Consider the following 17,084-nt stretch of genomic DNA (forward strand, 5'->3'; position numbering starts at 1 on the left):
AAGTTTAGTGGTATTTAATTTTATTGTTATTATCAATTAAACAGTATGATTTCTACAAACGCAAGAATCGATCACCAATAACAAAAGGGTTGCACATCTGTGAGACCTTTGTCTGGATATTCTTGGAAATAGACATGTAAGGGGATGTAATAAATAAATGTATTATACAATTTGAGGTATGCAGAGTAGCTTCGAGAATACAAATATGCCCAAGCCTGCCAACACCCCCCCCAGTGGTTAAAACGCACACACACACACACACACACACACATACACACACACACACACACACACACACAGTTTGATCAGAGGACCAATTAACTGAACATGGATTATAACATCTGCATCAGACTTTTGAAGGTATGAGGAAAAATGAGCGAGACATTAAAAATATAACTGAATTCCCACGTCATTTACATCCACCCTCCCTTCTTATTTTTATGCCTCGTGCTCTTTTATGGTTCTAAAATCAGCCAAATCAGGTCACTTTACATTCTGCTCCACATCGGCAACAACTGCTCTCCACAGAAAAACAACCTTTAAATGCAATTAACGTTCTCCTCTTTCGGCCGTATTGCAACCTAAAAAAAGCTGCTTTTTATACCTTCTGTGCCTTTAAAATTTTCTCAGATGAAAACATTTCTTTTAAAAGACAAACAGCTTTTGTGGACATATATTAAAGGTACTTTTTGTAATTACCCTTGGGAGAATTTGATTGAGGTTTTCAGTCAGGTCAGATACTGAAAATGTTCATCTAGTGGGCGACGTCACGGTGGTTACGTCTGATAATTTTGGACCTATTTGTTGATCAAGACAAGGCAGTCGAACTGTTGGTTGGTCATAAATAAAAATGTGCTGTTTTTGACAAATAAAGGTAAGACTATTTGCACCCCATTCCAGCTTCACTTGATGCACCCAAACAGTGCATGTTTTATATATAAAGTCACAGTGGTTGTTTCTTCACATTTCTTTTTCATAGTTTTGTTTATTTTGGAACATTTTAAAGAATTTTTAAACATCAAAGTTTACAAAAAGTACCTTTAAACTCAAATTTCAGTGACACAAACTTAAACACCAATAAATTAAAGCACTCAGCTTCTATTAAAACACCAAAACCTGACACAATATAAGCCTTCAGTAAGTTACATTTTCAAATGTCTGAAAAGTCCTCACTTTGATGAACATAGCTCGACAAGAAAAGCTAACTGAATGATGTCCCTTTAAAAAAATGAATTTTTAAAAGAACGACAGGCTTTCAAAATGTCATTACAGCTTGATATGAACACGCAGTGACTCGAGTGCTGAAGACGTACTCCGAGTTTGGTCCAAACAAAAAGAAGAAAAATAAATAATAATGAGGTTCAGCATTCCTAAGAAGAATAAGAAGACACAGAAAGTTACACGCACGGGCACACAAACTAAAACAGACGCATGTACATGTACGCACATACACGCCGTGACATCATAAGTCAGCACTATGAAATCACCAACACTGGCTTCTGACACCGTCATGCGTTTCTTCTTTTCTCTATGATTGCATCAGCTCTTTTTTGTTCTTGTGTATACAAAGGGTTTTTCTTCTTCTATTCTTTTTTTTTTAATTCCACTAGAAAGTTTTTAATACTGAAAATCCAGGATTATACATTAAAACTCACAGAGATTAAAAAAATAAATACATGTTTAAGTAGAAGAGAAAGAAAGAAAGCTCATGATGATAGCGTTCATAGTGTCATTGAGGGGGAACTTCTACATAAACCATTAACACGTGAGCACATGTATTAAAACACTAAAACTGGCTGGCAGGAAGCTTCACGCAGTAATCAATCATGTCTGTCTTTATCGAAATACAACCCGAGAGTGGAACCTTAAACAAGGCCTCTCTTGAAACCCCAGAAAGGGTATATCCAGCCAGCGTGGCCAGAAGGTCCATCTCACAGCCAGAAAACCAAAAAAATGTACAAAATATGACATCATTATGGTCAACGCTTCTCCCGCAGCTTTTTAAAATGGTTATGTGTCTTTACATGGTACACAAAAGTTCTTTTGCTTTGCACAATTTCCTTGCATTTAAATTTTTTTTCTCTCTAAGCAAGAAGAATAAAAATAAAAATATCTGTGAAAAATATGCACGAGCATGCCTCCCGACTCACAGGAAAAAATGAAAATGAGAAGCAGAGACTGTACAGAGCATAGACACACAAAGATAATTCATTTTAGCCCTTGGTGTGAAGTGTCCATTGTCCCCCCCCACCGCCTAAAACCCATTTGCCACCCTTCCCCTTCGTACGAGGTGAGCAGCTGAACTTGCAGGAAAACGTGTGGTGCTGTAGACGTACAGGAGGGTTGGTTTAATACCAATCGGCGGCAGAAACAAAGCCCTCGACCCCTCTACAAGCTTGCCATGAAAAGTTTTGAACAGTTCAGGGTTTCCGCCAGAGAAGTTGTCGACCCCAGCCACCATTTAACATTGCTGATGTTGCACCTATAGCAGAAACATTTTGGCCATTTTGTTGAGCGATAACAAAACAACCCCGTTTCTGGGTCCAAATGTAAAATTAATGGTGTTAAAATGGGATTTTTGGTTTTTGAAAATGATTGCAGCTCCATCTGAAATCTTAATAACTGCCATCCAAAATCACTTTACCAAAAATCAGAAACTATTAAAATTTTTTCCTCCAAAGCTAGCTATCCTAGCCATGAGCTAACGGTGTCTCAGACACAAAATATTTAGCGTGCCGACTAAGATTTCAGTGTAAGCAGTCAACTTAGGCTCAGGACTTTTTACATTTTTCATAACCTTGTGTCATGGATGAGGCTCAGATGTTATCTTAGGTGAAGTGCGTTCCATTTTTATTACCTTCTTCCGGTCAATGAAATCATAGGAAACAAAAGATGGACTTGGCTTCTTGGTCTGATTCAATGAAGACATCGGTCTCAGCGAGAAACCTCAACTTGGACTTTATATTAGTTTGTTTTAGACTAAACATAGCTCTATATGGCAAATGGCACCAGTTATATGTCAACTAGCTTAGCTTCACTTGACAAGATCAACTAACCTAATTCTAACTCCAGCTTAGTAAACCTTCTTTTCCATGATTGCTGGAATGTTAAACTTTACTGGGAGAACAAGCGCACAGATCCTTTTATTCAAGCTTGGAATTTGGAATTTTTTAACTCTCAAAGTTTCCTCAATGACTCTTTTCTTTTGGGACCCAGAAATGCCCAATGATGTCAGACTTAATATGCAGTTAGCTCTCACTTTATATCTCTGGATACAAATTGAGTGTTTTTTCCCACTTTACTGTGCTATACCACCCACAGAGCCCACAATATGGTTATAGTTGTTCACTTATGGCTAGGAATCATGTAGCTTACTGTCATTTGTAAATAGTAGATGTCCACCAAAGCTAATGCTTTAAGTTTAACATTGTTTTCTATTTTCTTTTTTAAATTATTGTACTATTAGCTGATCTGAAAAATGGGTAACAATAAAAACAGGATAATAAGATACATTAGCTAACGTTACAAATGTAGCTTTTGTTTATAAAAGTGTGGGAGGTGGTCAATTAAAAAGCTGCTAAGTCTATGGTAGACTGGCGGAAACCCTACAGTTGCTGAAGAATGTTTGGTCAGTCAGTCAATGTATGAGATTGGCTCAGTTCAAAACTTTCTTAGCCTACGAATTACACAATGTTTCATAGATGATATACACCCACTAGATTTCACTGTACAAGAGCATAGTCAGCTAAAATCATACTGCAAAGTGGACTTCACTTGTAAAGCCCGGTCACACCAGAAACACAGGCGAACATCTGGATTCAAAATGTTTTAGAAGTAGCAACTTGAGAAATTCACAATAGCTCCTCAACCTTCTTTATTTTTATCCTTCCCTTTATCATTAACTGGCACTTAGTTCTTGGGAGTTTTCGTGAAATGCTGGTGTGACTGGGCCTTTATGGCAGCGCTTTGACTTGCTTTTCGTCTCTAAACGGCTCATTTTATTTATTTATCTTTAGCTTGAGTGAATCGAGCTATAAAGAAATCAAATGAGAGTTAACTGCTGCATTATTTCAGCAGTTTTACTTTTGATAGCTAAAGGATAAATATGTTTTCAACTAAGTATACACAAAATCCTACAGGGCTCAGTTATGCTAATATTATTATTATTATTAGTAGTAGTAATAGTATCAGGTTAATTTCATACAAAAGCAACTTGTTTGGTTTTAAATACTTGTATAAATACACTGACAAGCAAACCCGTCTGCCTCTGCCTCGGCGCTCTGACATCCACAGTGGATTCAAAGATGGATGAATTTCTGTCGGAGCACTCGAGGACTCAGAGGACAGCGCAACAAAACTCAAGGACAATTCAACAAATTTGACTCAGTGGATATCCTTCAATAAAAGTCACAGCGAATACCCAGCAGCCTTTAACTGCTTTTTTCTTTTCTTTTTTTTTTTTTGCTCTTTACTTGGGCATTTGTCTTCTCTTCACAAAGAATAGGTGAAATTTCTCTTTTCCAATACACAAGTGACAAAGAGAGAATCAATTGGCTTTACTCACTAATGTTGCCATCCACCACTTTTTATTTTATGAAGGGGGCTGTGTGCAGCTGAGAGCAGCCCTGTGAGGGAGCCAGCTGATATCAAACCACTTGCTTGTTTCTTTGCCATTTCCTGCTCATATCTTCACACTAAAAACCTCGCTGCTTCCCTCTCTTCATCTGGTCTTCAGCTTCTTTTCATCTGCACCTCTTCTCCACCACTCTTCCTCTCACACTGTCACCTCATTCTTACTCCCAGTCCGGAGTCCCTGGCCTCCACCTCCTCCGGGGATGAAGTGCAGCTGTTCAATCGTGTTCTGCCTCTTGCTGGCGAAAGCCATACGTCGGGCGTTGGGGTGGCCTCCACCTGTCCCGCCGTGGGAGTCCCAGCCACCGTGCATGCCCATGCCGGACATGGTCGTGGTGCTGCGGTCGTGCTCGTGGCCTGATGTGGGGTGGGAGTTCATCTTGATCATGTGGTGGCGGTCCATGGATGGCGTGACACAAATGTTCTGCTGTGACTGAGCCTTCTGGTGGTGGCTGAGCCGGCCCATGGTGGGAACCATCCCGGTTCCTCCCCCTCGCTCACTCGTTCCCGGCAGCAGACCCATCGTCATCAGCCGGTCCTCCAGACGGTCAGGGGAGACCAGGAGCCGCTCATGGGACCTGGAAACACAGACTTCTTGTCAGTGCCATAAAAGTATTACAATATTTGAATATTAATTTTACTGGAAGCTTTATGATTTGAAAATGGTATAGAGTACTTTCCTGGGTATTGGAATTGAATTCAAAGTTCTAGTATCACGACAACTCTAAGGGGGACCATCTTAAATTGTGGAAATTTGAAGTATAATGCACTTTTTCAGCTCCATGTTTTTATTTATTAGAGTAGCTTTGCATGATGATAATGGTTATTCTATGGGTATTCATGGAAATGGCAGAAAGGCACAGCTGGAATTCATTTTATTTAAGAGTACCGACAACGAGACAGCCTGTTAGGAAAAGCACTAAAATCAAAGCTGTGTTTTGAAGGATGGATGAGCTACACTGTGTCAAGCTCAAACTTTAAAGATTACTTTTAGGACGTATACGATTTTAACTAGTTAAATAAGGTATAATATGGGACCTCTAATATATCCCAAACAGAATTTTTGTTACCTAAATTTAATAGCGTGAACCCTCACTTTGCCAGACTCTTTAAACTTTGATGAAACTGTCCCACTCTTGATACTGATTAAATATTACACCCTGATTCCCTTTGTTCTTGTGTTTTCTTAATGGGATTTGACTCATCTCACCTCCATCGTCTCATGTCATCTCATATCTCTATGATCCCTTCTTTTCTCTTGTCTTCCTCTTCTCTGATCTGACTCCTTTGTCTTTAGTATTTCATCTGCTGCTTCTCTTTGTCCTATCTGATCACACCTCACCTCTTATCCCCGATCTCACCTGCGGAGCGTCTGTGATGTAGAGCTCCTGCTGGTGCTCATCATGGCTTTGTAGTACTGGTGTTGCTGGTTCTTGGACAGGCGGGACAGAGTGTTGCCTTCCCCAAATGCCAGCAGCTGGTCCTGGGAACGGACACGGCGTGGTGGCCTATCGAAGCTGGAGCTGGTGTAATGTGTCTGGGAGGGGAGCGGGTATGGGTTGGGGGTGGAGGGCGGCATGTGGAGGTGGGGCCGAGAGCCATGGAGTGGTAGCGTGCCTCTGGATCCCAGCGTGTAGTCCCCTCCAAAGGGCAGGTGGTGCTGAGAGGAGTAGAAGGAGGGCGGAGCGTTGTTGGAGCGGCGCTTGGAGTTGTAGTAGCTGGAATACTCATCAAGTTCTTTCTCTGATTCACAAAAACACAAAGAGAAATGTGTAATATGTAAAAAGCTATTTTGTATGTTGATGATTAACACAGAATGATAATTATTGATGATTATATACAGCTGATTGTTTGGTTTGATAGGAAAGGTGTAATCACTGTAGTCATTCTCAGGTAAGTCTCTGGAATTAACATAAAGATACATTGTTACAAATTTAAAGTTTGATTACTGAACAAAACTTTCACAGAATCAGAAGTTGTTGCCTTTATGGGACTGGAGATAACATGGACAACACATTACTCCACAAGCTTGCTGTGAAAAAAGAGGGGGACCACAATTTGCTCATGTTGTATTAATCAAGGTAGAGGCCATGAACTCATCAGGAAAGGGTCTCTCTTTTATACAACACCCCCTGCAAGTCTTAAGAAAAAATACAGGTTTAGGTTTGAAATGCCTTCATGTATAATCTAAGCTTGCTGGCTACATTTGCAGTATCATGCATCTTTTACTACTGTACACATATATGAGGTATCCCATTAGTTTTGCATCCAGGGTCCATTGTCATCACTCACTGTAAAAACTCAACCGGCCAAGAAAACAAAGTATAAGGGAAAACTAAAGGAATCCACCCAGCTTTTAGAAATGATGAAGCCTTTCAGATGAGAGGTGAAACCTCTTCAAAAAGCCTTTGACTGAACACTTAAGATTACTATGACCTGGATGACTGAGACAAAGGACAAAGCACAAATATGCTAGGAGGAAGTGATAATTAAATATGTCACTGGAGGTGGATGCTGGTGTGGTGGAGGTGTTGAAAGAGCATGCAGGGCAGCACCGACTCCATCAGGTCTGAAAGAGAGATGGGAAATGTGGCAGCTTAAACTGAGAGGCTGTGTTTGATATATGACGTGCGAGTGAGCCGTATGTATGTGCGGCTCAATCTCAATCTATGTGCAGTTCAAAACCCCATTTGTATTGAATCCGCTTCAAAAGTTTAGTGATGTCCGGAAAAATGTATATAGCATCAAATCAAAACAGTCTACTCCTGACGCTTTATATTGTCAGGTAAATAGGCTACAAAAATAGAGAGAAACCCCCAACAATCAGATGGCACGCTATGAAAAAGCACTGGGTGACAGTGGGAAGGAAAAACTCTTAACAGGAAGAAACCTATGGCAGAAGCAGGCTCAGAGAGGGGAAGATACAAGATTCAAGTACAGATTCACACCGTTATGGTGTCCCTAATGACTCAGTTCAAACATCGTGCTAATTCCAATACAATATTTTTAAGCCTTTGTTTAAAAAGGTTAAAAAACTGCATTTACATTCATGTTTACTACAGCAATGACATTTAAATTGTTAATGAGGGCATCCGTCAGTAGAACAGCTACCTAATGGCCTCTTTGCCATCTATTTTCCCATAGATCTTTGAATGCCTCCTTAAATAATGTCTCTGTTTTAATGTCCGACTGTGCACATGTGACAATGGTGCAAGTAACTGTCCTGTGAATTCACAAGTGTGCAAGTGGGCGTCATGTGTCATGACTCCTACATGCTCCATCCTCATGAAAACAGTATTTCTAGTCACGAGAGGCAGCAAACGATCCCCTGCTGTCTGCTACATGTGAGAAAGGACAACTGCAGATCCCAAAAATGTGGCTCGGTGGTACTGTTAGTTACTCATGTGTGAATATGGCTTCAGTTAAAATAAGGAAGACAAGAGATTTAGAGAAAACACATCTTGAGAGGTCCATTTAGTAGCTGGAGAGCAGCAGTAATAAAATATTATGATCTTCATCAACATCAAGAGATGTTGAAATTAAAATCGTTTACTAAAAATTTTAATGCTTCTTGTCCGTGCAGGAAAAAAGTATCAAAGACCTGCTCATGAAGATCATGCAAAGAGCTCAAATTCACTGACATAATAAAGCTATAAAGCTACTAAATGGTCTTGTGAGACTGTGAGAATCAGATAAAGAGTGGAGCAATAAAAAGGGAGAAGCAGGTGAAAATGAAAGAAAATATAATATCAGAAAGGGCGAACAAATTAGAGCAAGAAATGTCTTGTGTAGCAAGAAACTGACCTTAAATGTCTTGAAAGAGAAGAAAGAAGAATCCAAGAGAGAAAGGAGGAAATGAAAAAGTGAGAAAGACATTTTGTCACAGGAGGACAAAGACAGAAGGCACAAATGGATAATGCAAAAGGAGAGATACGCTGTATATTGCATGAGGCATAAAAGAATAAAGGTAGAAGACAAGCTCAAGGCCAAAGACAGAGAGGACGTGAGGTGAAAATAGGCTTTAAAGGCGGCGAAAGAAGATGTTTCACAGCATAAATGATGTGAAAACAAAGAAGTCGAGGGACAACGTAAAGACAGAAGAAAGGAATGACGGAGAGGGAAGCAGTTAGTCAGTTTCACTAACAGTGAGAAGCAGTGCTTCTGTGCGTAGCCCGAGCCCACTTTAATCTTCAAAGCATTTCCATGGAAGCAGCTCCCCAAGAGCCAATTTAAAGCTGACCTTTAACCAGCCACCTCTCTCTACCTCTGCATTCCCTCTTTCCTTTTCTTTGCTCTCCCTCTCAGGTCTCTTCCCCTCCTTCTGTTTGCCTCTTTGTCTTCACTATTCTCCACACTTTTCTTTTTTTCAGTCTAGTTGTTGTTGCTTTTTCACCTTCTCCTCGCTGTTCAGGCTTTTCTCTCTGCTTCTCTTTCCTCTCTCTGTCCTCAACCTCTCCCTCCTCTCAGTCTTTCTCCTCACTCTCCCTCACGCTCTCTGTTTACTCCCCTCCAATAAGGCTAAATTATCTCAAGGTTTCTCCCTGGCTGCCCTCCTTAGACAAAGAAGCCTTTATCAGTGTCCTTTCTGCAGCGCCGTCTGGGGAACGGCATCAAAAGGATCACGTTTCAGAGAAAGGCTGACGGGAGGCCATATTCCCTCTTTATGTGTCACAATGACAACTTTTTATTCTCCATTTGAAGGAGTGTTTCACCAAAACTGACATTCAGGGTGGTTTTCTTTGAAAAAGCAGGAATCTAATAATCAGACAAGTAGAAGTGAATGAATGATTCAGCCTGAATCTGCTTAACAAAGGGTTTTACATTCCTCTGTGAAAGCGATCAGTGTCTGGGAAATAAAATCATCCAGCACAGACAAAGTGACTGCTTCATGTTTAAAGTGCTCGCTGCCATCACTGCAAGTCTGGTGTAGTCAGATCCTACAGTCCTTAGTAGATTCAGTAGTATAATGTCAAACGTGAGCTACAGCTTAAGGCAAGTTATCTTTGGGATGTCTGAAACTTAAGAGCAACATTGACTGAAGTTAAACGTAGCCACAATGACTGGCTGCGACATCGTGATGTAAAGCTTCTAGCTGAGCATTTTGAAATCAAACCTGGTAAAAGACAACGGACCAAAAGAAACACTGCACGCTCATATGACTTGAAATTTGAAAGGTAGAGTGTTTCCGGTTTTTCCTGTACATTTCTCATTGCACTTCCTTTCAAAGCCAGAGGAGTCGCCCCCTGCTGGCCATTAGAAAAAAAGCAGATTTTGGGCACTTCAGCATTTGGGGTGAAGTTAGTCTAAAAAAATAGCTCCTACCTCCTTTTCTTCTTTCTTGTCATTAGTGGAAAACATCAGGTGAAGAAAAGGTAAATGTGATTTTAGAAGGACCTGAACCTCAGAGTACTAAATCAGCATATTACCCCACTTTTTCCAGCTGATTGAAGTGAAAGTTCATTCACGATAATCCTGAATGGAGAACAGACATTACCAATGCAGCCTGGACCTTAAATGCACTTTGATTAATTAACATAACTCATACTCTGGATTTAGAGAGTTTATATAAATCCACTTTCTTCACATGAGGCGTAAATAAAGAGGTTACTACAGAAGTTTTGAGTTCAGCTCTGGCATGAACTGGAAAACTATAAGTAACATTTCTACAATCTGCATCAGTTTATGTGTCAGATGGTGTGTTGGTATGAACGTTGGGATGGAAATAGCTCGAGTCCTTTCATAAAGGATGCTCCAGTCCACTGCTAAACGAGGTAACACAGGAAGCACTGGCGCACCTTTCCTCAGTATTTGGAGAATCTGACCAGCTCTACACGGATGCTTCCGGGTCGCTTCTCTCAGTTAGGAAACACTGCCATGAAAAATCGTCTTTGACTGCATCATTTTTGGGGGATTTTGTTCATGTTTACGTTTAAGTCATTTCCTGCTGTTACTGTTACTTCCTGTCTCTGTTAGTGATCCCTCTTCTGCAGCTGTCTGCTTCTCCCGCAACACTTCCACCTCTGTTGAATCTGCCACACCTGTTTACGATTAGCTAAGCTGTGTGTGTGTGCGCGTGTATATGCAACCTGTGGAGCTTCTTCTGTTCATGTAGTCAGTTCATGTAACTCCATGTAGTCAGCTTTTCAGCATTACATTAGTGTATCATAGTGTTTTTCCTTTTTCTTTTCTCATGTGGGTATGGGCTGAGACGTTTTCACACACAGCCAGCTGATCTGTGTAGGTTATCAGTAACTAATTTGCTCATTGGAAGTTTGAATTTCACTTCTTTGATTGTCATTGTGAGTTTGAAATTTCCTCCATAAAACACACCAACCCTGTACATTTCCTGGTTCCAGCTATTCTGTTAAATTCAATTTGTTTATACAGCACCAGTTAACAACAGCTACCCATAAGTGCGTTATATTTTAAATAAAAGATCCTACGTTATCAGAGGAAGAAGTCAATCAGACAAATCTCTGAGTAGATTCAGACTCAGGGAGGGGCAGCCATCTACCACGATTGGTTAGAGTGTGAAAAAAGGACAAAACAAAATCAGCAAGTTTCACTTAAAATTAAAAATATGCAGTTTTTCTAAACTCCTGCACGTATTCCCTCGCATCGTCTCTCAGTCATGGAGCAGAGAGAGAAAACAGAGCCACCTGCACACAAACCTCAGAAAACACTCTGTCAAAGTGAAGTGCATGCTACAGCTCTACTGCAAATGTTTTCCTTGGTTTTTTCTTCATTATCTAGAGGTGATTTCTAATTATCAAACAAAATGCAGTGCTCATTCATGCTGCAGGAACACGGCCGCCTGCAATATAAATTAATGTGCTCAGTCATTTGAGGAAGTGCAATTATATGAAGGAGGGACAACAAAAGAGAGAGAAAAAACATGGTGACCAAACAGAAGAAGAAAAAGGAGAAAATAAAGAGGTGAATTATGGGAATGGCATCTGCTTCTCTCTGGGATTTTTCGAAATTTCCTTAAAAAGGCTGCAGGACATCGACCGAGATGCTCATTCATGAATATGAAGGTTTCTGTTCTCTGATGTGAGGAAGCCTTTTTATCTGTTGAAGTGTTTCCTTATTTTGATTGAATTGAAATAGTAAAGAATCTCATCTGGACTCTTCTTCCACCTCATTAATGCTTCCATGTTCACGAAGCGCCACACCGCTTACACGCGCACACATATGACCCCCCACGTAGTAACAATCCATCACTCAGCCTGCAGAGGCGACTCCCCTCCCCCTGCAGTCTTCGGCAATCACAGGGCGAGAGAGGCGACCAGCCACTGCCTCTCCAACGTCTTTTCTTCTCCGTCGAAGGCAGCCAGGCCCCTGCGGACCAGCCAGCCAACGCCCCTCCCCCTGCCTCCACATCTCTTTTTCCTTCAAATCCCTTCTTCCTTTCTTTCACTGCCTCTCTCTCCTTTCTTCTCAGTCTGCTCACTCGAGCTCACAGCATCTCCATCTTCCTTACCATCTCTTTTCCCCCATTAATGCTGCATCCTTATTCACCCAGCCAGCCTTCCCCTGATTTTCCTCTTCTGGTTAACAAACCTGCTTCTCTACCCTCACCCTGCCTCATGTTACCATGCTGCCTTCCCATCTCCTTCAACTTCATTTATCTTTCCTCTCCTCCTCCCTTCCTTCTTTCTTCTTTATTATCCTCTTTTCCCCCACTGTTTCCTCAATTCTCCCTCATCTCATCATCCATCTAACTCCATCTTCTTCTCCATGTCTTTGGCTGTTTAGCAGAAGCAGTTTACACATTCAGACAACACACTGAGATGATTATTTGTCACAAACTCAGGTGGCCATGCCTGGTACCATCATTTAGGTTCCCTGCAGAATCAGCAGCCTGAAATTTTACTAACCAGGCCACAAAAATGCAAACACAGTCATGGCCAGTTTATATGAATAAAACCTGCTCACAGTTTAGTTGGCAGAGACATGATTTGGGATTTGGATGACCAAAAATCAAACAGTAACGTAACCAACTATTTCTATCGACCTCAGTTATGAGTTCATCCGTATAGCAAACCAGCTGAACTGAACCCTCCCTAGCAAATACTTTCTTCATGCAGTCAGTATTTTCACATTAAAGGGAACTTATAAAGAAAGTGAAGTCGTGAATATGGGAAAGAGTAAAGCTGACGGTGCAGTAACACCATTTCACTCGCGTCTGTAACTAAAAACAGATCTGCGAGGACTAAAATGTATTTACAGCCACTTTAATGAGAATCAGCGCAATCAGTCTCAGTTTTTCCTCAACAGGTTAATAATACGACATCAGTGATCAGGACTCTCTGACAGCGAGCGGCAAAGAGGAGGCGGCGACACGACTGAAACAGTCAATCCAGGTTGAGTGAAACATAACATTTTCAAGTAAACACCCGTGCAATTAGTTTAATCAAAATCAAACCCCTGTTCAGCTGTTCAGTAACTTTAAACGTCAAGAAAAGCCAATTTTCACCTACTTCGTCTGCCCCCAGGTTGATCAGCATAGCAGCAGCACAGTATAATCAAGAGGAAACAAACACAAAAGTGTGTGTCACTGTTATGCAGAGACCCCAGATGACGGGCAGTTTGTGTTTGACACCAAAAAGTTTTAAAGGGATGCAGAAGAAGTCAATCTTTAGGCAGGAGTATGTGCAAAAACATGGTAATTAACAGCAAAAGAAAAAAAAATCAATCAAGGAAACTAAAATAAAACTAAAGAAAATACTAAAATACTACAGAAATCACTCTCTCACGTTCCCCTGCTTCTGCCCCAGTCACTCTCTGCTCTGGACCTAATCAAACATGTCTTCACTCCCACTGGTTACCAGCTGAGTCCCAGGAACACTGAGGACTCATCAGAGGCAAAACAATTAAACGAATTAAGTCTGGTTGAATTCAGCTACCAAAATACACCAAAAACAGAAACACACGTGATCAGTGATGACACACTCCACTGACAATATCTGGGAATTGGGCACAGTGAAAAGGGGGAAGGCGTGACAGCTCCACTGTCACACTGACAAACTGCTTGTTTAGCTTTCTACTTTAAATTTAGTGCATTTCTTTTAAACTTTGCTGCAGGCTGACAGCAGCCGTCCTCTCTCTGCCTGTGATACCTGCAGCGTTGAGTTTAAAGGAGAGCACGGCATTTTCTGGTTTTTATGAGATATTTTAGATTTAAATGTCAGTTTAAAGACATTTGCATTAATAGAATATATGTTTTATTGCAATTTCTCCAGGAATTGCACACTTCTAGTTTACTGGCAACCTGCCCAGTGTGTACAACACTTGTTGCTCAATGTTAGCTGGGACAGACTCCAGCCATTCTGTAATCTTATTTGGACAAGCTGCTAAGAACATGGATGGATTTTACACTAAAAGATGGAGGAATTCTCCTGCAGGCAGGGTCAAATGAAAGATGCCATAAAGTGAATAAAAGTGTAGCGATCGAAGTTCTGAGAGTCCATCATCGGCTTACTAGTCCTCACTTTATGACAAACAGATGCAGATAATGTTTTTGTGTATGCTCTGTCCTCATCGTAGGTGCTGTGAAGATTAATCAGCAGTTTTCTGAACACAGAAAACTGTTATCTTCTGTGTTTTGCGGGGCCGGTGTTACAGCCCCTTCTTTGCCTTCTGGCCAAACTTGGTCTTTTTTGAAACTTCCAAATCAATCTGCTATAGTTGCTCTTTTTTGTGATTCACAACTACGTCCTATAAAGTCTCAAAGTATAAACTTTTAATTTATCTTTGTATGACTACATTTGCTTTTTTTCATAATAAAAAGTAATGATTTCTTTGAAAATTTGTAGTGTAATCATCAACACTTAAGAACCAATCAGACACAGCTGAGGCCTTGTGTGCGTTGTTTCACTTGAAAGCTCCCAGTGGTCCTGAACGCTCAATCAGTCCCACTTCATCCCTCACTCCGGTTTCCCTTTTTCCTCCTTTTCCATCCCTTTATCTCCCCCAGCGACTCACCCAGCCTCTTCAGCGAGCTGTAGCGGTTGATCTCAGGTTTCATGTTTGCATCGTAGGACGGTGGCAGCTGAGCCAGGTTGTGGAAGGAGTGCGAAAAAGACGGGTGGCTGCTGTTGTGTCTCAAGACGCTGCCGCCGCCGCCTCCCGCACCTTTGCTGCTACCAGAAATCAGGGTGGGCCCGGAAGTGAGCTGGGGGGTGTTGTTCATGCGGGATCCACGCTCTTGAGAGAGAGAAAGACAGAAAGAGGTGGAAAAAGGAAAGAAGAGATAGATGGAGAAGTGAGGAGGAGATGAGGGGGAGAAAGGAGAATGAAGGAGAGAGAAGGTTTGGAGGATGAAAGGAATGATGTGTAAGTGTAAAAGAACAAAGAGAAGGAAAAGAAGAAGTGAAAGAGAGAACAAGAGAAGATTATACAAGCTGGTTAACTATCAGTAAACAGGAAGTGTCTCTGAGCTCCATGGAGACCATCTATTAATACAACTCTGTGCTGTTCATCTGAGGCTCAATAAGACGAACGTATCAGCCACATGTAAATACACAGAAATACACTGATAGCTTCAGGAATCTACACACTCAAGCACACGCACATATTCACATTTATGCAAAGTGCAAAAGCAGCACAGCGATCAATAGACATAAAAAATGATTTGTCTTATGTAAGGTTTGCGGTATGGGGGAGGGGCAGGGGTGTCTGTTTTGCGGCACGTATACTCATATCCATTACATCATAAGGTGTACAAGTACATTCATAGTTTCCAAACAGCAAACAAACAGCAGTGGAAATGACCCAACATGTAGGTGCGCACAGGTCACCTGACATGTGTCGGATCTGTACATTCAAACAGAGGACAGAGGGACACATCTGCAGTGGACAAACACATGCCAGCCATCGCTGGATTAGCATTACAGAGGAATCTGAGAAGCTCGATTGACTGCTAAATGTCAGCAGAGGATGTTTGAAAGGTTAGAAATGTGAGGAAAAACTATGAAGCAGCGATTAAAGCTTGCGTAACTGTGGCCATTTGCTGCTGCTTCCTGTCTTAGACGCAGATATAATCAATGGTGAGTCCATTCGGGGCGGTAACAGCTATGGGCTGCGATCTTGTTAAGATAACTGCAGGACATATACTGGTCATTGACCATTGACAGTAATGGGCAATAATGGCCAATGTTGTCTCTGTTAAGTGCCACCCAGGGAACACACGCCACATCGACTTCTGTACCGTGAATTCTACATACACTCACACATACACACACACGGTGGGGAAAAAGCAATGCTAGCTCTGAGCTCTGAGATCATATGGCTGTAAAGCAGGAGCTGAGCAGCAGGATGCAGGCTGTGGAGGAAATAAAAGGTAGAAAGCATCAAATGTCCTACCAATTGCTCTGTGTTTTTGTGCCACCATGCTAAATTAGCCTGGTAATTTCCATGAGTGAGAGGTAATTGATTTTTTTTTTTTTTTTTTTTGAACACCTACGATGGCTGACAGAGGTTTGGTAATGGTGTCCGGGAAAAATGAACTTTGCTCAGTGTGAGCCGAGTATGTGACTCAGAGAGTTGAGGGGTTTGTGATTGTGTTGTACCAGGAGGCTGGTAACTTTAACACAGGAGGGAACCAGACAAGTGATGCAAAGGAGGTTCTAAAGTCTAAAATCTCACCTTTAGAATCAAAAATATTGAGTACAAACCGGCACAACTGAAGTAAAATCATCAAAATTCTTGGGACTGAAAGTTCAAATATATCAAAGACTTGAAGTGAAGGGCATCTCCTTTATCCAACAGCCTACAGTTTATTTTTATTTTGTTAATTTTAGGTTTGTACTTCCTAATTTGTGCCTGTGTGTCTGGTTGTTTCCTGGTCCAAGACGATTCCCCATAATTTGCATTAACAAGTAATGCCCCCTTAGACCGGGGGTTGTCAAAATGCAGTTCACGTGAACGTAACAAATACACTAAATCTGTACATTTTATTCATCCACTTGATGATATAACAGTGCAGAAGCAAACCAAGGGAACATTTCTCTTTAGTCATCACAGCTGACTAAACCTTCCTAACACTGAAAAGCACAGCTGGTGTCAACAAATGTCACCTCACTAATGGTTTAAAACTATAAACCGGCACAGAAAACAATAATTACCCACATAAGCTATTACTCCAAACCTAAAGGCGCGTGCATTTTCTTGTGCGGCCCTCAATCACATACCTAAAATGTCACATAGTTTTATAACAACCTTGTGATGTATTAGACCTGTTAAATCACACAGCGCTGCACAAAATGGCTGAATTTAGATTAAATACAGCAAACGCTAAATTATATATTTAATAGTTTCTTTGTAAGGAAAGACATAAAAAGCAAAATCCGTGTTGTTTAGGTTTTTTTTGACTGTGTCGGGTTTTTGCATAAGGTAGGAAATGTCTTGGGGTTTACCTACCTTATGATTGGCAGGTTTAGCTTAATGGT

General features: G+C 41.1%; 1 protein-coding gene across 2 annotated transcripts in view; it reads right to left on the bottom strand.

Moving 5' to 3' along the window:
* Nucleotides 1-17,084, bottom strand: part of LOC146682476 (protein shisa-7-like) — a 51,378-nt gene continuing 34,294 nt past the window's right edge. For both annotated transcript variants that reach the window (XM_085445682.1, XM_085445681.1), the window contains 3 exons: nt 14,620-14,841; nt 5,994-6,375; nt 1-5,210 (listed from right to left, as the gene is read on the bottom strand). In XM_085445682.1, the coding sequence (XP_085301808.1) occupies nt 4,775-5,210; nt 5,994-6,375; nt 14,620-14,841 (1,040 nt within the window). In that variant the 3' untranslated portion in view covers nt 1-4,774. The remainder of the gene's footprint in view (nt 5,211-5,993; nt 6,376-14,619; nt 14,842-17,084) is intronic.

This window comes from Copadichromis virginalis, linkage group LG22, assembly GCF_057382275.1.
Source record: "Copadichromis virginalis isolate Kocher_CV1m ecotype Utaka linkage group LG22, C_Virginalis_male_GT1.1, whole genome shotgun sequence".
NCBI lineage: Eukaryota > Metazoa > Chordata > Actinopteri > Cichliformes > Cichlidae > Copadichromis > Copadichromis virginalis.